Source organism: Pempheris klunzingeri, chromosome 6, assembly GCF_042242105.1.
Source record: "Pempheris klunzingeri isolate RE-2024b chromosome 6, fPemKlu1.hap1, whole genome shotgun sequence".
Taxonomy (NCBI): Eukaryota; Metazoa; Chordata; class Actinopteri; order Acropomatiformes; family Pempheridae; genus Pempheris; species Pempheris klunzingeri.
This window is the reverse complement of record NC_092017.1, coordinates 11,857,233-11,883,087: the sequence shown is the minus strand read 5'-3', so window position 1 is coordinate 11,883,087 and position 25,855 is coordinate 11,857,233. Positions and strand designations below refer to the sequence as shown.

General features: G+C 41.8%; 1 protein-coding gene across 1 annotated transcript in view; it reads right to left on the bottom strand.

The window, feature by feature from the left end:
- sema6bb (sema domain, transmembrane domain (TM), and cytoplasmic domain, (semaphorin) 6Bb) overlaps positions 1 to 25,855 on the bottom strand; it is a 112,557-nt gene that overhangs the window by 4,012 nt on the left and 82,690 nt on the right. The window contains exons 13-16 of the mRNA XM_070831971.1: positions 24,899 to 25,078; positions 22,381 to 22,521; positions 19,613 to 19,690; positions 16,318 to 16,376 (exon numbers count right to left, since the gene is read on the bottom strand). Coding sequence (XP_070688072.1) covers positions 16,318 to 16,376; positions 19,613 to 19,690; positions 22,381 to 22,521; positions 24,899 to 25,078 — 458 coding nt within the window. The remainder of the gene's footprint in view (positions 1 to 16,317; positions 16,377 to 19,612; positions 19,691 to 22,380; positions 22,522 to 24,898; positions 25,079 to 25,855) is intronic.

Below are 25,855 nucleotides of genomic sequence, written 5' to 3'. Positions count from 1 at the left end.
TCAGTGCGAGTTTGCACTCTCAACGAGTTTGCACCATTGACTGAAACCTGGCATTAATCAGCTTCCCTTGTTGGTCAATCAATGTCCTTTTCAGCACTAATTAGTCCTTTATCACCAATCCAATAAGATCAGTGATTCACATGGACACGGGCCTTAGTAACGGCTGGTTGATGACATACACAGGTCAGTTCAGGTCACCATCAGACGAACCCCCCTGAATAACCAGAGAGAAAATTTTATCAGCAGAATTGTGTTCAGTCTTAAAGCGTATTTGTTTTACATTTTTTTGTGTGTTATATGCCAAAAATCTCTTCCTCCCTCATTTCCCTCTGTTTTTCTTTGCTCTTCTTCTTCCATTAATTCATCACTGCTTTTGAATATTAATCTTAGAGTAAAAGATTTCCGTCTAATATTTTGATTGTTCAGAAGAATGCTTCATTAAACATTTTCCTGGGGTAAGTCATTGCATGTGGGTTGGGTTATGCATTTTAAAGTGTTGGTTTGGCCCAATAGGATGAAAAAATTCCGTTGATAAATGTGTCAAAAATTGCTCAGAACACTGATGGTGATGGTTTCTTCACTTTGCGCCTTTGTAGCCTGCTCATGGTTACATAGGTGAAACATTCAGGCACCCGCGTTCTTCTGTGTTTATATTGAATTTGACATTTGTTCATTGCGAGTTCTTTTCTCCTTGGACACATTGTTGGCGTCACTGTTGCAGCAGCCTAAACATCGCACTGATTCTTGCTGTATTTATTTTCAAGTTTTCAGGCCAATATTCAATTGGGACAGACTGCCAGTTTCAATTACATTATCACCCCTCTCCTCAGTAAAAAGGCTGCTCTTGGGGGCAGCAGATGCGACAGAAAGAAAGGCATTTCATCTACAGTGTCCACACACACACACACACATACTGGAGGAGTTTGAAAAGTCACGTAATGAATTGATTAATTTTTTTCAATAAACCGCACCCGTGATGACTTTGTAAACAAAAATGAAGCGCTGCAACCACAGAAAATACAGAACAAGGCAGCAACATAACCGGGTAAAACCGCAAATCTCCTCTCTCACACACACATCACATCTGGATTTGTTCTTGCTGCAGAGGTTGTAGATATTTCTCTAACATTTACCTCAACTGTGGTCCAGGGTCGCTGTGTGGCACTACAGATTAAATTCTGCACGGTGCAATAATACTGCTGTCATCTCCATGCAGGGAGAGAGGTCTTGACAAGTGTGTGTGTTAGTATGCCTCTCAGTGTGTGTGTGCATGTGTGCATGTGTGTGTTTTAACTGTAGAACCGACACAGACTGGCCTTCTCACACTCAATATGCGTCCTCAACTCTCTTTCTCTTTTACATGGATACTCAGATGTGTTCATTATTTCTTGATTTCCTTCTTTCCCCTCCACATGAATCTTTGTTGGATGCACAACACGTACAGGAAATCTTTAGACATTGGCAAAAAGCTGAAAAAACAGGAAAATGAAAGGAAAGATGGATAGAATTGGTAGTGTGTGTTTTTGTGACAGTAGGCAGGTTTCCCTGCATCATACCAAGAGGTGACACTAGAAAAAGCAGCTTGCACACTCTCTCCTCCCTTCAACTCTCCTCTACCAATCCAGCTCACTTATTAAAGCTTAATAGAAGCCAACGGGCCTGCCTGTCAGCCTGACGCACACTGAGCCGCTTGTCTTCAGCCTTCCAGCTCCAATTACACCGTAACAATGAGAGGAGAGGAGAGGAGGGGAGGGGGGAGGAGAAGAGAGGAGAGGAGAGGAGAGGAGAGGAGAGGAGAGGAGGGGAGGGGGGGGGAAGAGGAGAGGAGAGGAGAGGAGAGGAGAGGAGAGGAGAGGAGAGGAGAGGAGGGGAGGGGGGGGGGAAGAGGAGAGGAGAGGAGAGGAGAGGAGAGGAGAGGAGAGGAGAGGAGAGGAGAGGAGAGATTTTATACATGCTGAGGGTATGAGACAAAAGAGGAGGAGAGCTAAAACAAAAGAGGTGTGAAGATGAGAGGAGACGGATGAAGGAAAAAGCAGAGGAGAGGAGGGCATAAGTGGGGATTAAAGAGGTGAAGAGAGGAGAGAAAAGAATAGCAGACTTTGAAGGAGAGAAGAGACCTAGTTCATACCAAAAAGATGGCTCCACTGTTGAAAGCAACACTAACAGGATATTTGAGTGCAGTAATACAATATGTATATATACATTTGCACCAGGTAACTGACAAAGGAGCTTGCACGTATTTTTTTGTCTGTAACCCGCAGTCATCTGTTCCCTCATACCGTACATCGTCCCTCCCTCCAATCCTCTTTTTAGCTGTTAATTCTCTCTCCATATCTGTCTCTCTGACCCACCATTCCTTTGATCACCAGGGTTGGCGGCATGATGGGAGTAATGGCTTAAAAATTCAAAAGAGAAGCAAAGAAACTTTCACTCCAAGACTTGCATATCAAGGTAGTTCCTGCAGCATCAGATTCAACATCGACGCGACACAGCAGTGTTTCCATTACAAGGTAAATGCAACAGCTGTGGTCAGGTTAATCAGAGTGATTTTTTTCATGGCTGCCTCTAAGTTTTCCCTCATGTCCTCTGCTGTCATTTCTCCCTCCCTCCATTCTGCCAGTGAGTGAGGGAAATTAATGAAAAGCCCTGCTAGCTCCATGCCAGTTGTTAAACGTTTCCCTTGATTAGAGCACTGGCAGAAGACTCTGTGTATCAGTGCGGCCCATGCTCATAATCTGGCACTTTTGATGATGGCCGTGTGAACATGTGTGTGTGAGATAAAGACAGAGGCAGATGAAAGGGAGGACGAGGATTTTTAACCCGGCATCAGTGATGTTGATTAGAAGCACGCATGCAAAGGATAATCACGGTTTATTACAACTTGGGTCTAATTTTGGTTTTGGCCATCATTTCTATAGGGTATTGTGTGACAGTATTGTACTCAAAGTAATCGTTGAAATCTGGGAAGGCTGGAGCATCACCACAGTGAAGTCTGGCAAGAAACACGAGTGTTCAGGCAATCAGACAAGCCAACGTTAAGCCAGAGGTTCAAAACCAATTTTACCTTTGCATGCCTCAATTTCACTGTTTGATTTTGAATTTCGCCATCCTGGGGTTTTCTTTTGTATGACACTAAAACAATAACCCCTGTCCTAAACCTTTACAACATCTGATTAGGGCTGCGTCGGATCATTTCTATAGAAACCAACGATCAAGCATCCATGCCCACGTCATGTAACGCTGTGTGGAGGTGAGAAAGGAAGCAGGGTTTGAACTTCTCTCTCCAGCTCTCTTTTTCGTTTCTTTACACAACTGTTTCTGTCACTTTACACGTGTACAAATGAGTGCAAGACTATGAACACCTTCTACAAGCGACTTCCTGAAAATGCGTGCTGTTATCTCCATATTTAAAATGAGACTGTGATGGGCAGCATTTCACCCCTCCTTTAATTGTGGCTATTTTGAACAATTGTAGATATTTATGATTTTGGATGTGAGTTGTATGAACTAAATTCTTTTCTAGCATAACCCAAGCATATTCCCATTACTGATGGGAATGAGGACGGAAACTACCAAAAAACATATGTACAGTATATAATTTTAGCTGTTAACAAATTCATTTAGGAACAATTTGAGGCTTCCTTCAGTTTGATAAGTTAGTTAATCAAAAGCCAGGCGAGGGAACTTTTATGCAGTTTGAGAGCGGGAAAACATGTATTAGAAACACAGCACATCAAAACAGAACAAAGAGACTTCACAGCATCCCGGTGGACCTGTCGATGCCACGAGCACACACTTCTGAGCTTGATAGGTTATGACTGTGTCAGCGTACAGCCACTGATCTGAGGGCCTTTCATCTCCAGAATCCACCATTTCTCTGCATGTTAATGTGTTTATGCACGCAGTGACGGCAGGGATGCACGTGGCAAAGCATGTGCACAAGTGCGCATAGATGTATGAATATATGTGTGTGTTAATAAGTGACTGCGTGCACTGCCTGCACTGCCTGCACCCATGGCTCAGTGATTTTGCTCATTATCCTCCTCTCCTTTTCCTCTGTTGAAAGACTGCAGGCACTATTTTGTTTCTTGTTTTTAGCACGTCCTCCTCCTTCCTGCTGTCTTACTCCTTTTTTACCATCCCCATTACTTTTCTTTCAGCAGATGCACCGTATACTGTAACCCACCCTCTACTTCCACCACTGCATCTCTCTCTCTCTTTCGCACACCAACATACAGTGCACGTCATGTTGTGAGCTGTGAAGCTAACACCATCGTGTTCGAGGAGGATGGAAAGAAACCGAGAAAGAATTAAAGCACTTTAATAGGAAAGAGGAACGTTGCAGAGCTCCTAACTCGGACTAAACCTTGCTTGCATGGTTTGCGAGCAAGCAAACCATGTTTACTCTCGGGATGATTGTAAAACCATTTACAGTTCCTCCCTGACAGTGTTTTCAGAGCACAGCTGAGGAAAGCTACTGGAGAGTTCTGCACGACTCCTTGGTTAAAAAATAAAAAATATATACGAAAAAAAAAAAAAAACAACCTCAGCTCCTGAGAACCAGTCAGACGTGCTTGTCTTGCACTCAACTGATCAATATGTTAAAACATTTATGCGCACCAGCCATGTGTTTGCAATTAAAATTCCATAAAATCACCAAAAACCTGCTGTTAATAGATTCAGGTCTTCAGATCAGGCTTTTGGCTGGCTCAGAGTCAAGGTTTGTGATAATGACTGCATAATTACATACCTGCATGACTCTCTTGCTGCCTATACCTTCCTCTCTTCCACCTCTAGCTACTCAGTGTATCTTAATTTTTAACTCTCGCTGTCTTTCCTCATCCTGGATTCTTTCTCCCTTTTTGTGTGAATATCTGATCTCTGATTCGAAGAGTCTCTGCTTGGGGTAAATGAGGTAAGTCTAAAGTTGCTTTGGGGGAGCGCGGTGTGTTAAAATCATCAGAGGGAGGCTAACTCCCCCCTGCAGCCATGTAATCAAAACTACAGGACCTTTTTTTTTTGTTTCCCATGAATGCTTTTTACAGCCATTGCACACGTGTTGCTGTCAGGAATGTTCCTCGTTGAATTTGTGGATTCAATTATATCAGGAGACCTTGTTTTCCCGATCCGGTCAACCTTTAGAGAGAGGCAGCTTAACAAGGGCAAGTCTGTTAGCAGTTTCAGCTGCATCCAATCCAAACAAAGCAACTGGGCTGCGGCGGACACTGTGGTGAAATAAATTGTTTTCCAGAGAGTTTTGTGTGCATGTGTGTGTACATACAAGTGTGAGTTTCTCAGTTGGTTGTAGTCTTTATTCTTTTCCTCTGTATCCTTTGACTTACGGGTTTACGGACTTGGCTGTGCTTTCGTTTGGTAATTGATATTCTCATTTTAGGTGCAAAGCCAAAAGCAAACTGGAGAGCAATAATAAATATTCACAAACATGTCACAGGCAGTAAATTGGAGAGCAGGTCCGCATAGTATTAGTCCAACTAACTGCCCAGAGGGTTCATATCCCTCATCTCCAAATCATGAACCAGGCAATTTCAGCTTAATCTCTCGCACATGCTACAGCCATATATCACATCAGAGCTAAGAGCTATGTGAGGTGCTATACGATACGCCCACCAGCTGAAAACACATGCCAATTTGTTTTTATGTTCACATCTCCAGCGCTGAGGTGTTGGACTCGTTCCTGATACACATTTCTGAAGGTTTAACAGAATGATTAAACCATCAGGCCTCTTGTCAGGGCTGTACGCCATCTGGGTGGCTGATTGAAACTACCATTGCCCTATTCATTCAGTCAACCGCCTGCTCTGCTAATTTACAGGCCGTCTTTAATGAAATGTCTCTGCTGTGACACGGGCCAAGGCCTCACCGGTGGACAGGCTGTGGGGACACATCCTGAGCTGAGGGATTGCTCAGAATAACGGCACCTGTCAAATGACCTGGACTAAAGAGAGTTTAAAGTGATCAATACAGAGGTGCTGCAACAAACTGGCGGGGGAACGAGATGGGAAGAGGCTGAGGAACAGGCTGAGAAAACCAGAGAGGAGGCTGAGAGAAGTGACAAAGAAAGAAAGAAAGAGCAGAGAGGAAGTGTAAGAGGGAAAGGAAACATAAATGAAGTGAAAGAATGAGATTGAGAGTGTGGCTGAGTGAAAGAGAGAGCGAGTGAGTGTGAAAAAAGCGCAGCAGTGTTATTGATGTGTTGGAGAAAGGAGGAAAAGTGTTGTTTGATGCAGGGAGTTAGGGGAACTCACGTGGTCGATTTCTCTCTGAATGATAGACACAAAAACAATCCCCAGTGGTGTGAGTGGAGAGTAGTTACAGTTCTCTGGATGTCACACCGCAGGACTCTCTGTTGAGGCATTACACTGCAGCTCCAGGTCCTGCCCGCGCTTTATTGGACAACTATTATTCAGCACTGGCCACAGACCTGCCTGAGGCCCTTATTCTTCATCAGCTTTGTTTGTGTGTGTGTGTGTGTGTGTGTGTGTGTGTGTGTAAATTCAGCCAAATTCCTTACATGCCAGTGTCTAGTGGCTTCAGCTGGTGGTGTGTATGTTTGTGTATAGTTGCGTGTAAAAAGTCTCCAGGTCAATGTTGAATGTGCCGATGTGTCATTTTCTATCTTTTTTATACACACACACACACACTGGTTTTACGAGAGCTCACGCTCACAAAACGAGGCTGAAACAGTGGTGATTTTGCTACCTGATTATAGTGCCTTTAGCCAAATTCTAATTAGTAGTTTCAGTTGAAATTTAAACTAGATTTTGTCTTCTACCACTAATCAGTGAAAATTTCACAAAATGTACTTTTTGATGAAATTTTTGCAATCAAGCACACACTACAGTCTTAGTAACATTAAATATTCACAATCAAAACACAATCAAAGCTAAACACAAATAAGCGTAGGTATTATTAATTAAGAATTTAACACTGAAAATATCTGCTCCCTCAGGACCGTGGTGGTTTGGTTTGCTAAATCCTGCTAAATGCTGATTAGTGCATGAATAATGTTTCTCTGACTGAGCAAAGAAAAAAAAAAAAAACAAGGGAAAAACACAAAAAAACAGAAATTCCTCATTTAGAAATAACTCAAATTGTTTAAACTTTGGCAGAACCTTTTGTGCTCATGTAAAACCCCACTGCTCAGTAAAAGAAGCTGACTGAGAAAACAGAATTTCAGGGCCTTTAAGTAGTAAATTAAATGCTATGGAACTGACATGATATCTGTAATCAGTTTTAAACAACACCAAATTTATTTGGGCATATGTATTCAGGCTTTTTCTCACCAACAAATCACATTTGCTGTAACCTTGGAATAAAACCACCTGAACAAATGATTCACATTTGCTAGGTAAGGATCGATATGTTCTGTATTTATTTATTAGTATTCTGTGTTGCATAATCGGCAGCTCATTTGCATTTCCATCATATCTACCAATTTTTTCTCTTCAATATCTATTTTCTGAGCTGTTAAGGTCAGTAGAGGACCTCATCTACACTAAACAGCATTGTGCAGCATGAAGCATCAACATTTGGATAAAATCCTGGTGAATACTGGTTTAAGCTGATATACTTCTCTTAAAAGTTTGGTGTATCTTTTGGTGAAAAAACAAAAAAAACAATGAGTCTTAGAGTAACAGCAGGCTATGTGTGTACAACCCTCACCACCCAAAATCTCCTACCAAGCCCTGAAAGATGGCCACCCTGCACACACACAAACACATCTATCAGCGAGGACCTGTGACTTGCTGAGGGGTCAGTGGGCCCCCTGTGTTTTTCAAGGCTCTCTCTGAGGCTCACGCTGTTGGGAAGGAGATGTGAAGAGCAGAGAGAGGAAGTCAGATGAAAGAGCTGAAGCCCTTCAAGAGTCCTCGCACCTTGCCAGGCTTTCCAGAGGCTGAGGCTGAGGCTGCTATTCTTATCTTCTTAGAGCGCGCTAAAAAAATCCTCATCTTTACACTGAAAACTGCACACACGCCATACAGTATTCCACTTCCCTTTTCTGCTATGCACACACGAACACGCACACACACACACGCACACATGCACACGCACGTCAAATGGCACATTGGTCCTCACATTTCATCAGCCCAGCTTCAGTATTCACAGAGGGGATCAGCTCTGCTCTTCCAGCTTCTCAGAAGCTCCGCAGGGTGGGAGAGATGTGCGAGTTAGAGCACATTCTGGCATCTGGGGACACACAGCTACACACCACACTTCCTCCATCTCCACTTGTCTATTCTCCGTCTCCCTCCCTCTCTTGCTGTCTGTGCCCTTGGTGTCTAACTTGCAGGAGTGACAGCAGAGGGAGTTAGGAGTGGAGGAAGGACGACTGTGGCGTCAAGGTTATGGAGCCCTCTCTCAGTCTGAAAGAGGAGACCGCATCAAACAAAAAGATGAACTACTGTGGCAAATGCTTACCCCCCTCCTCTCTTTACTTCTTGTTTCCTGTCTGTCGTTCTGTCGGGGGTTCAAGCTACAGGGCAACACATTTATCATCAGCAGACTTAAGACCCTGCACTTTAACTAGCTGCCGTGTAAATACAAAGAGCTGTGTCGGCTTTATAGGTTCCCCCTTCCTAAGCCTCAACTCAGGCCCCTTTCCAAACCACAGCAATTAGAATGGAATCAGATGAGACCACGGCCATAAATTTGGCAACAAATTTTTCTTTCCTGCACAAAGCTCCTCACAACATTACAACCACCAGAAAGAAAGACAGAGTCAGTCCTGGCTCTGCAGTGATCGTCATCCACTCTAACATGACGCCACAACAAGGAATCTCCGATCTGCCTTCGCCTCATTGATGTTTCAGCGGACCTCAATTACTGAGTGATTGCATCCCGCTGTTCCACCAGTCAAAACACTGCCTTTCTTCAGGAAATATTTTCACAGCGCCATAATTGCTTCCATCTGTAGCTGCACTGTGGCAACACTAGCTGTGTCATTACGGCTGAGTGAGTTCACAGCAAAAACTGGTGGCGAATGTGTATGCACGAGTGTGAACGTTCATGTGTGAGGGTTCGGATGTGTGTGCACCGGTAGGAAAGGCTGCTCTGCTTTTATCAACAGGGAGGAAACAGAGATTTGAGAAAAGAAGCAACGAGGGAATGTGATGAAGCAGAACGTGTCTCCTGTAGCAACAGCAGCACACACACCTGCACGCTCAGCTTCCTACTCCTATTTGATGGCTGGTTTAACAGAGTTGACTTTAGCTGATGAGCTGTCTATGCAAACACAATTTGACTCGTTCCCCCAAAAGGCCTGCAAACAGCAAATGAAAATGAGGAGTGTTTAGCTCATTGCTGCTGTGAGGTTCAGGCGTCCATCATTTCTGAGGCAGCTGCAGGTACACAACAAAACGATTTGGATGCAAGAATCTATTTCCTTTAGAGTTCAGAGACCCTCAGGGCAAATTAAAAGAGAGAAGATGGACATTTGACAGACCATTTAGTCCACGTTTATGTTGTAACTGATCTGCCTGTCAGCAGGGGTCAGGACCTGGGAAAACTGAAGCCAGCCAATCGACACGTCGTGATAACCTGCCGCAAGTGGATCTGACATCCTGCACCTCCTGTCGACGCCTGAACCAAATCTGACTCATTACGCTGTTTACAGAAATGGTTTATATTACCTGTCACATACACGTTCACACACACTCACTACACACACATACACAAACACACAGCAGTTCAGAGTTAGGTGATTTCTGTCAGCAGGGTGTGTTCTGCTCAAACATCATTAAAACTAAATCCAGTATAAATCCAGCTGCAGTTTGTCACGCTGGCTGAGTTGTCCACTGTTCAGGGCCTACTAATTTAGAGGGCATGCAACGGCTCACACACAGACATTAATGGCTCTATTTTCCTGTAAAGCACACAATTGCTACTTCAAACTCTGGGCACAAGTGGGTGTGACCAACTCATTTTTTTTGCAATTTTAGAGACCATTGGTGCAATTGCAGTCCCGCTGCACAGCAGTAAAATCTGAAAAAAAATGCTGAGGCAGAAATTAATAGTTTATTAGCAGGAGAAACACAGTATCAGCAGGTGGGTTTATTGCTAGCTTCCATAATAGCCAATCACACCAGGTCCGACAGTTTCCTAATGGGCCAGGAAACATCTTCTGTGTTGTACAACTCAATTGCTGTCCTATTAAAAATGGAAGTGAGTTTTGTACCATTTCTGCGAATGACATGCAGTTTTCCTTTGCTACAATCAACACTGTTTGACAGGTTGACAGGAAGAAACTCTTTTTCCAGCTGAAAATGGTGCTTGGAGATTTGAGTACAGAAAAAAATGTCCAAAGAAAAAAGCTTTTGTACTGCTAATAATCTTACTGAACACTATAAACAAGGAGTCTGTGTTTGTAATGCTAATTATTCTGAGAAATTTTCTATCTACTTCTAGTATCTACATCCAGAGTGCTGTGTGAGACAAAAAGGTGATGAACTGACCCACGCTGTTTGAGTGTAAATTTGGACACTATATGATAAGTGCAGATGAATAAAAAAACATTATCACAGCTGCCGTATGACAACTAAAGGAGTTCATCTCCTTATCAAATCAACTTAAGGAAGAAAAAGATTTTACAGTAATCCTAAAAGCACTGAAAAATTGCATTGATAATATAGTTTTTTCACGTGTGTTTGAAAAATGTATATCAAAGTCAAAGAGGTCAAATTTAAAGTAGATGCAGTCTTGGGGAGGTTTTGTGTATGCGCCTATAATAGCCTTTAAAATTGCAGTTTGTGCTTTGTGTTTGCAGTAAAATGTGTTTTTAGCAGGTGGAAATGAACAGTTTCATGCCAGAACAGCTGTGACACTTTATACCCGCCTCTGTGCAAGTGTGTTCATTTGGGCTCACGAAATTAGTGAACAACAGCAAAGTAAGCTTTATATAGTACCTGAGGGAAAGAGTCCACAGGCTGATAGACCCACTTTAGACACACACACACACACACACACACACACACACACACACACACACACACACACACACACACACACACACACACACACACACACACACACACAAACAATTAAACCCAGTTATTTCTCTGACCTCATCTCTTTCATCTGCCTTTATGACAAATTCATGGAAACCTAATGATATAAAACAAAGCTGTAGATATTAGTGTGAAGTAAGGAGAGGGGCAGCAGCTCTGTGAAATACGAAAAAAGAAGATTAAGAGGGTATGAGGCAGACGGTGCACATCACCTCGACAGAGTTACAGTCTGGCCACAAGCCCATTGAGGAGGCCAGTGACAGCGGCATGCCAGTGGCACTCTCAGTCCATTTGTCACACCGGCCCGGCCTAGCACCCATGGAAACAGCGGCTCCTCTTCCTTCCCTGCACCTTCCTCCATTCTCAAAGCTTTGATCTACCCACATCCTCGTCTTTTCTCCGTTTCCTATGTGATTACCCCCATCACCTCACCTTTCTCTCCCTCTCTGTCCTCTCTTCCTGTCACTCTGCTTCTTTTCTTATTCACCCTTATGACTCCACACCTCTGATCCCCTGAACCGTTTCACCCTTTCCATCCTCAGACTTAGCCTTCTTCCTATGATCTCTCAATCTCTTTTTGCTCTGCTCTCTGCTCTGTGATCTGATTTGCCCGGCCTCCCCTCCTCCCTTTCCTTGCTCCTCTCAGCCACATTCCTTTCCCCTTGCAGAATCACCCCTGATATCTATTCGACTGCCATCAGACTGAGGAGAGATGAAAATCGATTCTCCTTCCAGCAACAGCTTCTCTCTGGCTAAGGAGAAAGGGGAGGCAGTTAGTTGGGCTCTAAGTAAGGCTGTCCATCCATCTCCCTTTGAGGTCGACAAGCCTGCTCTGAAATCAGTGTAGCACTGACTGGGACTGGAGAGAGATGAAGCACGAGAAGAGAGGCAGCAGAAGAGCAAAGACTAAGGAACAATACATTACTTTTCTTTTTCTTTTTCAGACTGCAAAGGCACAACTAGCTTAATTCTGCCTTTAAAAATGGAATATAACCAGTCTAATCATGCAGGCAGTTTAGGTTGAATTCAGCCAGTTCTTTAGAAACATGCCTCTGAGATTTGTGCCACCACCGACACAATTGAGATGACTACAATGAAGAAAAAAGGAGTGGGGAAAGAGAGAAAAAGTGTAGGGAAAATGCTAAAAAAACTGACAAAAAAAAGGCTCAGAAAAAGCCTTCAGGAAAAAGAATCAGTTTATTACATCATCTAAAACTGTAAAAACATTTCAGTTGCAGGATCAGTGTCAACTTGCCAGAAACAATGCCTCCATTTCATTGGAAAATGTTTCATCAGAGCTACTTTGTGCTTAAAAAATCCCCTAAAAAAGTCCCTAAAAACCAGGGGAAACAAAAAAAAAACGCTATTCTGCCTAGTAGTGAGAAAATGCTTATCTTGTAATTCAAGTGAAATTTAATTCAGTGATTGTCAACTTTTTTGGTTTGTGATTAAGACACAAACATATTTATATGCAACCCCTTACTACAGATTGCATTCATCTTTGAGTTGTCAGTAGTTCTACCAAAGAGATATTTCCATCATAAACATTTCAGAATGTCAATATTCATTAATATATGTGCAGGAACACTGTTTTTTCCCTCTTTCCTGTTATATTAATGTTCTTGTGAGCCCTCAGATTTATCTTGTGACTCACTGAGACACCATGAGCCCTGAGTTGGGAACCATTGGTTTAAGAGAGCCTTCAACCTTCTGCAACCTGTTACCTCGTGCCTAACCGCAGTCTGGACTGAAAATCATGCTTAAAAACAAGTTGTTTTTTCATGATTATTGGCTGTTGTGCATATGAATTTTGATCGTGACTAGAGGCCAGAGAGGGGAAATTCAGTTTGACATGCAACTGCAGAAAGAGACTCCTCTTTGAGGAAAGGAGAAAGCAAAGTGAGAGTGAAAATGAGATTGCCCAATTTCCCCAAAGAGATACATAGTCCACGCCACAGCTCATCTCTCATCTGCAGGGTCAAGATACAGACAGGTGGAGTGAATCCAATAGAGAAATATGAAATATTCAGCATCCAGAAGTCTTCTGCCTATTCTAACAATCAAAGTCCCTGAAGAGTTCGTGTTGGTGTGTTAGAGCATCTTTATGCGTACACAGATCGTGTGTACGTAAAGAATGAGGCACGTGCAGAGATGCACGGAGAAAGATGCTGACAGACACATACGCAGAGGATTTGCAGACAGTTTTCAAAGTCTTAACGGTGTCAGTGGCAGTTTGTCATAAGAAGCTCATTGAAGCTGTGCCTCTCTGTCTTCCTCTGACTGAATATTGCATTTGCAGACAGCTGAAAGAGTCTTTGTCTTATAGGAAGGCAAAGAAAGATAGACTCAGAGTTAACTGGGAACAGGAAACACAAAGGAAAGCATCCATATCAGACACGGTGAAAGTGTCAAATAAAAAAACAAGATAAGATGAAAAGATAGTCCATGGCATCAAGTTCATCACGATGTCTCAGACAAAGTGTTGATGGCAGTCGCCAGACGGATGCTCCCTCGCATTCCTGCCATGCCAACCCACGAGCTCTCGCTCATCTAGCGTCAACAGAGCCCACCTCTGTCAACAGAGTTCAGCTCGGGTATATTTCCTGACGGGATCAGATGCAGGAGCAAACATGTCTCCGAGCTCAGATATTCCTCAAAGGCAGGGCGAGGGAGCAGGACAGTACATCTCTATCTGACACTGGTCCAAGAGGAGCAGCCATCAGGGCGCTGCTCACTTTGATCCCAGTGGAACTGGTTTTATTTCATATGCATAAATCTGAAAATGGATACTCCGCTTCACATCAGTGGCGGGTTTAAAGGGGCAAACACCGGATTTTACATGTCTATGTCAATTTACTAATCATGGCAAAAACTACGCAGGGCAGTTCTCTAACATTTTGTTTTGCTCTGGAAGGGGCCAAGAGCCAAATGTAAAGGACGATCAAGTTCCTCTATGGGAAATGTAGGATGCAGTGTATCGGGGGCGATTTGGTATGTCTGAGGTAGAATGTGTTTCACAATAGGCCTGGAGTAAACCAAAGATGCATACTTATTAAGTAATAATGAAAACAATACTGAAAATTAGGTTTTTTTGGTTATAAAAGGTAAAGTAAAAGCAAATGTATTACTATTTATGCTCAAATAAGAGCTGGTGTGCCGCTTTGAGAGAAGAAAACTGAACCTGTCCAGTGTGTGATCTACAGGGAATACAAAATGAGCATCAATTTGTTTCGTTTTATGTCCTTTGTATTGGAATTGTTTGATCTTTTGTTTTGTGATATAAAGTGAGCTGATGGATATGAATGATTGACTCACAATGACCTGAAATTATTGTTTGAATAAAAGTATAGTATAATACCATATAATGCATTCAAATTGGTAAGTTATTTTGTAAATGTATGGGAGTTCAAGAGGAAAACCAAACCTCGGTATGGATTAATATTTGTTTTCACGTGATCACTTGGACTGATTTGTAATTGACACGGATTCTGTTTTCCTATTACACTGTGAACAGGTGTCTCATAATCCCACGAGGGATGGCCCGTGAGACAGCATGACACTCACTAAAATTCACTTCATTTATTCTTTTCACGTACATTGCTTTTATTCATTTGGCATTCATTTGACGCATTTGAATGAGGCGGCGTGCAAATGCGGTAGAAGCCGAGCAGCAGCAGATTATTGAGGAGCCACTGAGAAAGTTCCACAATGCTAAGTTGCATATTCCCCCATGACACAAGGTTGCAGGTGCCTGCAGCAGTGAATAAAAGTGCAGGATAGATATAGTATGTTAGGTGACTCTCATTGGCTACAAGTCAGAACATCTCTGCCTCTGCTGCTTTGATTTGACCTTTTTTTTATCCTTTATTTTATCTCACAAGTCTCCCAACTTTATGGAAATGTGCCCCAAAATTGCTGGAGTACTTCTTTAAAGATGGTAAATATCTTATAACCCATTCAGGGAAAAAAAGCGCTGTGATCAGCACTGGAAACATGTTCTACAACTTCAGTACCAGTGTCATTACTTTGTCTGACTCCGAGACCTTGCACCAGAGGTCAAGATATAACAAGTATAAGAAGAGGATCTGAGAGTAGCGCTTGTAAAACACTCCATTAGCACCAAGCAGGAGTAATTATGTTCATCTCTCACCCGCTGGTGTAGTACACAAGTAGAGTAATGATCAGAGAAGTTACACTTTTAATTACAAGCTTCGTGCACAACGTTGCGTATTTGCTGAAGCGGAGTTCCCTTGTGGAGAAGAAATCTGGGTTTTCTCAGATTTTTCATCTTGGAATCGAAAGCAGGGCACATGCACAACATGATTTGTTTTAAAAATAATAAACCCTGTGGAAGATCATTGGGTTTCTGTTTAGGGGCACGGCCCACAACTTGAATAAGGGCCTTCACATGTTCTATAAGCAGCTACACATGGGCGCAATGAAGACAAATAACTAGCTTAACTCCACCGTGCATAGAGTGAGCATGAGCCATCAGTTACAGAGGCCATCCCTTGTGGTTTGGTGGTCAGAGGACCTGAAGTGAGAGAGCAGCATCAAACAGAGTGCCCATCTGAAACAGGATTAGACTTGTATGTGAGTTCCGATTATGCAATATTTATCTGTTCTTTTCTCAGGGAGCACGGCACATGAACTCGGGCAACTTTCAGAAGCACAGGATTAATTTGCACGCATTGGAATTAGCGCTCAGATCAAAGAGAGAGGGTGTCATGGGAGTATCCAAAACCTCTGTGTATCTAGAATAGAGATTTCGCTTTGCTGTGTACCACTTCCATTTTCATAATGATATGGATAGGGAAAAAAAAAGAAACATCAAGGGGAATCCAAGCTGGAGCTGAATATAATTAACCACCATGTATATGCAACAAAACCTACCAGACCAAAGCAAAGATAGCATACAAGTACGGACAGAGTAAACAGCAAGAAGAACAAAGTTAGCTAAAACATACACAGGGATTTTCTTGCCAGCTCGGAGACAAAATGAGAGTAGCAGACCATCTTCGTGTTGGATCTTGGTGGTTACTCTTGGGAGAAGTGAGAAACGACAGAGCACTGAGGTGGATTGGGACTTGTCTCTGTGTTTATTTGTGGATTTCCTGCGTATAAACTGAGACTACCAGGCTCTTCCTCTCTTTTACTGTATTGTTGTTTACCCTGAAGATACACAATTTATATAGCGATCTGGGCAAAGACAAGAGAGCTATTAGCTTTAACACTTGCGGGCAAACACAGACACACAAATACACACGCGGTCTCAGCGAATCACTCCTCTTACCGTCACAGTCACCCAAGTGGGCCACGTTTCCCTGTTCAACATCTTGCTCGAACGGCAGTCTGCAGAGGAGAAGAGACACAGCCATTAATCAGAGGACACAGTGGCACAGCAACACAGCCACTGACACACAGCACAGATCCACTCTGATAGAGGAAAACTATCTCAGTGCTACAGCAGAGGACAAGTTACAACGGAGCATATATCTCAACAAGCTCCTTTAACACTCAGATTGGAGAATTACTTATTTATATTTTGACAAAGCAAGAGAAAAAAATAATTAAAACAGAAAAAGAACTCAAGAGGCCCTGGAGCTGCCTAATATCCCTCAATAATCACCATTATAATTTAGAGATAGCTACTTATGCCCACAGGGTCAATAATTAAGCTACTTAATGCATTGAATTAGATATTTCTGGGTCAGCATACTTGTCTTCACATTAGATATTTGTGGTGTAAATATAAACTCCATGTCTTCAAGTATTAAGGAGTCAGGGTAGTTTCAAGAAAACCTGTTATAGTAATAAATAAGGAGCTTAACGCGGGGTTCTTAAAAATATATAATAATATCACCATATGAGTTTGATGAAAAGCTTTTTTTGCTATTATATAAACTAACTTGTCACGAAATTAACATTCAACAAAACCTTTAAGTTTACTCATATTCTATTATTCTAGAGAAACTATGACATATCTTATTTCTACAACTCTATCCCTGTGCTTTAAAACTCATTTCCCATTTGGGCGACAGGGGAGCTTGGAAAACTCAAAGGACAATAGCATATGATGAGGTGAGGAAGCAGAAAGGAAATGAGAACAGCACACAGACCAGGTGCTCACAAAGAAAAACACAACTGCTCTTAATCATGGCTCATATCAGGGAGAACAGCACCAAGTTGCAGAGGCCAGATCTTTTTGTGTGTGTGTGTGTGTGTGTGTGTGTGTAGCCTATAGGCTTCATTCAGTAGAAAGTGCATTTACAAAGAAACACATGTGAGTGGAAATATATGTATAACTAAGTGAAGTAAAACATATGCGTACCACATGCCAGCGCCTCTACAAGGTCACTAATTAACACGTTACATTGCGCTATGTCTTATCATAAAAATCAAAGTGTAACACCCGTTGCATGTTTTAATAATTTCTTGGCCAGGCCCATCTAACTCTCAGCCAGAAAGCAAATAAGTGTCTTTCCAAAACAACTATTCCTTTAATAAACTGACTGATTGAAAAAAAAACTTTGACTCCAAAGCATCTGCTGTAAATTGATGTTTTCAAATAACAGGGAATAACTTTAAAGTAGATTTAAATTGCCTGATACTTGACTTACACAAACACTTCAGACTTGTCTTTCTAAGAATCAATTGTACCAATAAGAACTTGGCAGCAGAGATGCTCAGATGAGTTCATGTAAGCTTGTGTAAAAATTTAAGGAACATTTATAGTGCTCATTTAAAATTCAGGGTTATCAAGTGTGTTTTGAATGCTGACCAACATCCTTTTTTTTTACTGACAAAAGAAGATCTTTACATTGTCTGGTTGACACAGGATCTAACAAATGAAAGACATGCAGACTTTGCTCTTTTGCTCTTCTTGCTTGATCTTTTAAAAATGAATCAGTCAAAACGACCGATATCACTTTAGACTAAATAAGAACATCTCTATACAGAAGTAAATAACCATTTACATAAAGGATGCTGAAAAAGCTCATTGGGAAAAGTGAGTCGAAAGTCAGTATTCTGCAATTAGCTAAAGGTTCAGGCAGCAGCACAGCCGACATCCGTGTGTGTAGTGCCTAGAAATCACGGTGACAAATGTGTCCAAGTGTACTGTGAACCTACAGCGGTTGTCACCTTAATAAAGAATAATGGCTTGTGTTCAGTTGGCTGCCTCTCACGGTCTGTGGATCATTTACTTTGTATACATTAGCTTTGCCTGTGGGTCTGTGTGTGCGTGCATGTTTCTTTGTTTTTAATTGTGCTTTTTTTTTTATTTCCAGCATGCTCTCCTTGGTACATTGGCTCTATATTTAAAGACTTCATAATAAAAGAGCAACTGATAATGACCATATGTTAATTCATGTTGGGTGCTGTGGAAAGCTAAAAGTAATGAATTAACAGTTGAATGATTAGTAAGTAACTGATAAACAGCTGAAATAATCACCTAAATCTAGTAAACCAGTGGATAAACAGTTGCTACGTGGAGCAGTGTAATAATAACAGTGACCACAATGGCCATGAGACAATCAGAAACACTTAGATGCACAACAATAAAACCAAACATGAAAACCATTTTTATTCCCTGTAATATAGCCACAGCAGGTACTTTGATGAAAAAATACTAAACTAATTTTCCTCAGAAACTGCCCAAAATACAATCTAATGTTATATAACAACTGAGCTCTCCTCTGGCGTCAGTTTCCAAAGAGATGTTGCATTAGTCAACAAAGAGGAAATCCACAGCAACTCGATGCAAAAATCGATTGCCAAGTTGACCGCCCCTGGTAAATCAAATCAAGACCAACACAGAGGCCTTTAATAGTATAAGCAGGCAGCCTGAGGTGGTCTTTAAGGCCTGTGTTGTCTGTTCTGCTGGCACTACACCTGTGTTTTGAAACCTTAACTCAATAAGCAGCCTGAATAAGGAAAGATTTGATTTCACTGGAGGGAGGCAGCCACGGCTGGAGGTGAGCTGTCAAGACAGACTGTCGCGTTTAAGTAGCGGGAGGAGAGAGAGGTCACACAAACACACGTCCTCTCACATTCACACACACACATACACACGCACAGACATCCAGGCAGAAACACACATTCAGACATATCCAGACAAGACTCCGTCTGGGTAACACAGGCGGAGATAAACAACTGAGAAACAAACAGAAAACTTTGCACTCAGTCACACACCTACATGGTGTTATATGGCCGCCACTTGAAAGCGAGCAAAGTGAAAGCTTAAAGCATTGTTTAACAGCAGCAGCAGACATCTTGAATCAATAAGTTTACACAGAGCCGACTGTGCGACAGACTACTTAGAGGGCACAGATGTTACTCAGTGGCTCAAATAGTCTCAGATAGAACCAAGGACTTCTGCAGCAGATAAATAACACATGGGATGACTCTATGGGTGGTTCGCTGGGTGTGCTGTCAGGAAAATAACCTTGAGAGGAATGATAAAAGTAGAAATAAATCAAATTAAAATGAAACTGAATAAAAAAAGAGTTGGATCAAATAGAGAAAACAGACAGGTGGTAAAACAGCATGTAGAACTTTAGACAAATAAGACTGGAGAGGTGTCATACCTGGTCCCAGGTCTGAGAAATGAGCAGGTGCTTCCTCTGGTCCAGCCACAGTAAGGATCCCTGGAGGCGATGCAGTTCCTGCAGAGACACAAACATTCACTTACTTGATTGAAATCCAAAAAAATCTGTCTTTCACCTTAAAATCCTCATGTGGCTTCAAAGTTTAACACAGATTTACTTGATCAGGACTACAGCTCACATAAAATATGGGCTGCAACAAAACTACTATTGTCATCATTTATCAGTTCAAGAATTTCTGTTTAGATTATTCACTTAGTCATTTAGTCAGACCTAACTTAACTTAAATTCAATTTGATTCAACTTGCTTGATAATGTTATTAAATTTTTTTGTCATGTGCTTTTTGCCAGTTACAATATCTGGAAAGGTGGAAACGCAGCTGAGATTTTCAAACAACATAGTTCATGAATGAGATACATTTCAACTCCACTTTGAAAATACCGAAATAGATCATTGGCTTCAATACCATATCTTGCTTGAAGTTGTGCGAAAGCTCTGAGAGTCGTTCCCTCGAATAATTGATTTATTGTGGTCAGACCCTTCCCCGTCCATCTACTAAAACCACCGTCTAATGTAGCAGGTAAGAAATCACAAACAGCAGTTATCCTTGTTGCCCTTGATACCGATAATGGTAAATTTAATACCCGTCTCATCTTCTCCCAAACCTTTAATCTATAATTAACCCATTCATTTTGTATCCTAAGTTTGTGCCACGCATTTGTCTTAAGAAAGGGGAGGGCTGAAAGTGAAATATTTACTGAGCTTTGCTCTATATGTACCCACTTTGTATCCAAATCTAACCTCATCCACGAGACCAATACTCTAAGCTGTGCTGCCCAGTAGTAACTTCTGAAATGAGGCAGAGATAGGCCACCTTTTTCTTTACGTAAGCAAAGAACTTTGAGTCTCACTCTAGGCCTTTTGTTCTGCCATATGAATTGGGAAACCAACCTATCTAGGAGCTTTAAAGTAGATACAGGGACTGTAACAGGGAGAGAGCAAAAGAGAAACAGCAGCCTTGGCAGAACATTCATTTTGACATCTTCTACCCTCCCAACCAAAGAGAGGGGTAGCACATCCCACCTTTCAAAGTCTTTTTTAATCTGGGAAATAAGTTTGTCATAGTTCGCTCTGTATAATTTAGAAGAAATATTAGTCAGAATCACCCCCAAGTGCCTAAAACCTCCTTTTGACCATCTAAATCTCACAAGTCTGTCTAGTTGTGGAGGCCAGTTTCCTGTATTCATCATTGCTTCAGATTTCCCCTCATTAACCTTATATCCTGAAACTTCTCCATAGTTTGGATTATCTAGTTAAGTCTCTGTAAATACATTTTTAGACGGCACTAGTGTCATGAACACAAATTACTGCATACCGATAAGGTAGGGAATGAATCTAGAAACCTGTGGTATATTTTTGAAAAATTGTTGGCAGAGGTGTCATGTCGCCTAAAAGGAACTAGTTTTTGTCGATAATGTGTAAAACTGCTGATATGGTCCTTTTAATGGCCTACAGTTGGTTTGGTCTGTGGTATACAGCATTAAATGAAAACTCTTGAATGGTTTAAAACCAGACTTGAAGCTGCTGAAGCATGACTAAGAAACCTTGAAGATACTCACATACAGAACATTAACTCTCATCTAAACACATAAACGCACACACTAAACACACCTCAGAAAGCACGCAACCGTTTCTTAATGTGCTCTGGATTACACGCTTGTATGACTCACCTGGTTCAGTGAACACACTTGCGCGCCTGATGTGCTGGTGTGTGTCCCGGTTTGTGTTAATGTGTCAGTGGACCCTAACGCGCCACAGCCACAGGCATCAAGACTCGGTAAGTGTGCCAGCGAGTCTGTATTATGGTGCTTCTGTGGGTGTGCGCAGGTGAAATATCATTATTTTGAATATAGGCATTTTTATCTTGAATTATGTAGGATTAGTGGACTTGGGGTACTTGCTCTTTCTCAGAAATGCTCTGCTGCACATTCATTTTTAAGTTAAACATATTCGTACTGGAGAGCTGCCAGAATAACAACATGAGCAACTTTACTGGAGCCTCTGATAATCTTATTACTGCTGCTGGATAAAGTGATGAAACACAATCTCTTTTTAAAGTAAATTGAATAATATCATTACAAATTAACACATTAACTACTGATTCTACCATATACTATAACTGATTACAACTGATGGTGCACTAATATTGTTCAATTATTATATGGATTTGTTATATGCCTACCATTCTCATGAGCGTCATTATTACTTTTTTATTATCATTTATTTACCATTTTATTACTGTCAGTAACAACTGTCAGTAGCCAGTATCTATTAAAATATGGTAGATCTAGTGTATGATTAAGTTATAGAGTTATAATTGCAGTCTAAGGCAATAATGCAGGATTATTTTTAATGGCGATATATTGCACTAATAGCTTTTATTGGATTTTCTTCCAATTTACTGCCACTTTTTATTGCATTTTGGCTCAGTATTATACAGCTGTTACCAGATTTCCACTGTGCTCAAGGATACAGTGACAGTTGTTATTAAGCTGTGGTATGGTTATTATTGCAGGAAAATTCAAGTCAGCCACAGTGCAGCAACTCTGGACCTGGCAGGAGTTCACAGTGCCCTGCTTGAGGATGCTTGTGAAGGACAGATGGTTCCTGAATGGTCACCTAACTTCTTGTCATGCTGCTCTGCTTCCCTTTCATGTTCCTGCATGTACAGTGTCTGGCGCAGACTTACTTCATGCATCGGGAGTAGAGCTGGCAGCGTGCCACCGGCACTCTGACCACACAGGACGGGAAGGCGAGGAGCAGAGTGTGGCTCGCCCTGTCCAGAGTCAGAGATAACAGCTGCCTGGCCTGCGGAGAGTCTTCAGCACACCTGCAACACACACACACGAACAGGCACACACAAAATGCAAGAATGCATTAGGCAATTTCAATTACGAGATGGAGGCAGCACATTAAACCTTTAAGCTCACCCATGACAACAGAAAAAAAAATTAAAACACAACCAAACATAAACAGTGTAAGTGAGGAGAGGCCAATCCCTGTCGCCAGATGTTACAGTGTCCAACCAAATATGCAATGTGCTGATTTTAGAGGTCAGCCGGCCATCAAAAAACAGCAGCCAGGAGCTGAATCGCATCTAATTGGCATTTAGAGCTACGATAGCTGGCACCAACCTGCCTCTGTGTGGCGGATTTATACCTCTTTATGCACATGTGCTCTCATGCATCAGTTGTATCTGGATGGTTTATGGTAATAACATTGCAGCGGACCCACAGTCATTAAGAAGAATCTATCATTCTGCTAAGGCCAAGCTGCGAGTCATTTTTCACAAACAATATTACGAAAACACAGGAGGACAGATGTAGGAACAGCAAAAAAAACGGAATAAACAACTAACAAATGCAGGAAAAAGGTAAGGAAATAAAGACGAGACAATAAAACAAAAGCGATAGAACCAGGATCAGACTGGCAAAGAAAATAGGGAATTTAGTGGATCATTGTGGCAACCACTAATCACAAACTGGCTTCTTAAAAGATGACTGTGTCAGTAGCTCTGTGTGCCTTGGGGTTTATTACAGGACACAAGGCATCTCTTTGTCTGTGTGTGTACAGTAGGTGAGGTTGGGGGTGGCCAGGCCCGGGGCATGAAAGGAAAAAACCAAGAGAAACAAAAACCCTGATGTGGCTGTGCTCCGTCTCCTGATTAGCTGGGTGCCTGCTGTGATAGCTGGACTGTCACTGGCCTCCTGGTGAGCTCACCAAGCGCACCAAATTATCCCTCTCACCCTGGCTCCAGTCCACACCAGCTCATTCATCACACAGTCCCTTCATTTTCACTTGCCACCATGACCCCTCATTTTGTCAAGTCGGGAGCAGAACAAAAGCTGCAACACAAATTTTGGTGCCCAAATTTTGAAAGGGAAGGTTACTGAATCGGAAATGAAACAGCACTAATAGATTGGACTCTGTTTGGATAGTGTGTTTTGAGTTGGTCCATAAAATAATCCTGTGTTTCCCTTTACTGCAGAAAAAACCCCCAAAAACTATATATATATCTGGGAGCACAATTAGAACGTCAGAAAGCCAGTTTAGACACATGTACTTTCTTTTTGAAACGCCTCTAATTAGCTGTGGTGAAAGATAATCACCAGCCAAAACTGCCTGCCTGTGTGTGACAGCCTTCTTCCCCCCACCCTGCAGCCATCCACCATGTGGAGCACTGCATCTCAACAAAGAACAAAAGCAAAGATGAAGATTGAAAAGGCATTGTACCCAGTGTTCATTACGTAGCGATGGGCATCCAACGAAACCCCAAAGCTGCCTGCCTCGTGCAAAATGCTAATTAGAAATGGACAAGAAGCCCAATCCACTCCTATCTTTTGTCAAGATCCAGATATTAAATATAAATTAGCTTCAGACTGAGGATAAGGGATAATTTTTCCTGACAGTCGGTCATTTTTGTCAAGATTAAGCTTAATGTGATTTTATCATCATTTCATTATATTCTGATGTTTTTTCACTAATGCCGTTCTACAGTGTGTCTCAACTTCATTAGAGGATGTTCAGATTTCCTGATAATGAATATTTGCCTCTAATCCTATTCTTTTCTGTTTGCCCTATTTGTATTCTCTGCATGGGGTTGCATCATCTCAGCTCCGGCACAATTATGTGTCTCTCGAAGAATAGGTGAGGTTTTCTGCATAATTCAGGACACGCCATGTTTCGAGGACATGTCATGCTTTTTTTTCTTCTCTTTTTCTAGGTGGATCTCACAGCCAGCTCCTCTTGCTGTGTATACATCAACCCCGGATGTCATTTAACCCTTTCCTTCCCTCCACTGCTGCATGTCTTCAGCTAATATAACACACTCCAACTACACAGGTTTGTGCTGTAAAGGAGTAATTTGACATTTTGGGAAAGTTGCTTATGTAGTTGTTTTTTTCCCAAGCGTTAGAATAGATAATTGCTAATGTGTTAACACCAGCAGCCAGTTTGCTTAGCATAAAGACTGGCAGCAGGGTGAAACTGCTAGCCGACTGTCCAAAGTTAAAAAGAAATCGTATTTTCATCACTTCACTTCATGTAACAACCTGTCATTTGTGCAGATTATAAAAACTATATGTAATGTGTTAATTAGTTAGTGATCTTTTTTAAGCTAAGTCTAATATTTCCAAAAATGTTGAACTATTCCTTTACCAGGTCAAAACATATGTCCATTTCTCTTTCTGTTAGTTTTGCTGTCTTACTTATCAGGGTTGAATCCCTCCAGTTCCTCCAGGAAGATGTTGCTGTTGGTGACAGTGTTGTCCTGGTTGGGCATGATGAGGAACTTGAGGATGGTCCCTCTGCTCGACCCGAGGAACAGGACGGTCCGATTTCTATGAGGCCCGGCTTCTGTGTCCACCACAATCTTATTCAGCTGGTACCTGCTCAGCAGGAGAGATGGAGCGCTGTGTTAATGCCACCGAGCTTTGTGGCTCATTCTGGACTTTTCATTTATTAAAGCTAAAAGCATCTTTGTGTAGCTCCTGGAGGCAAGTTTATGATTTAAGTGCATTACAACTGATTGGTTTAGGTGTAAAATACAGACTCTTGTGAATTTCAATCATAATATGCCACTTTCTCTTGAGTCACTGCAAAGTGAAATGAATTCCACAGAGAAGAAACTGCTCATCAAATTTGCATAATAAACTAATTACGCCAGACGCTCAGTCATTAATAATATCAGTCAAGTAAATGGGCTCCTCTTGGAACAATAGCAGAGTGTTGCTGAACTACACACAGCCCTATGCATATGAGTCAATAGACGAGAATAGAAGCCATGTTGGGCCGGGTGTTTAATATTCCACATACATCCAGTCCCCATAATCCCCTAGTGGCTGGTCTACAGCGGGACTCCATATGGTGGATAGTGAAGAGGGAAACAGAGAGAGTGAGACGCATGTATGCATTTATGTAAGACTCTATGTGCGGAGCCTGCTTAGTACCACAGACTTCAACACCCAACCAAGGTAACTTCAACAGAAGGAACCCAAACAGACACACCATGTGTGTGTATGAAACTTGCCTGCCTCCTATATTTCAAAGCATCATACAGGTTAACACTATTTCAAGGTTAATTCAAGTTTTCATTTTTTAGACCATTTTAGAACTAACACAGTGAGATAGTTCCTCCGACTAACATTTACATTTGCACATCGATA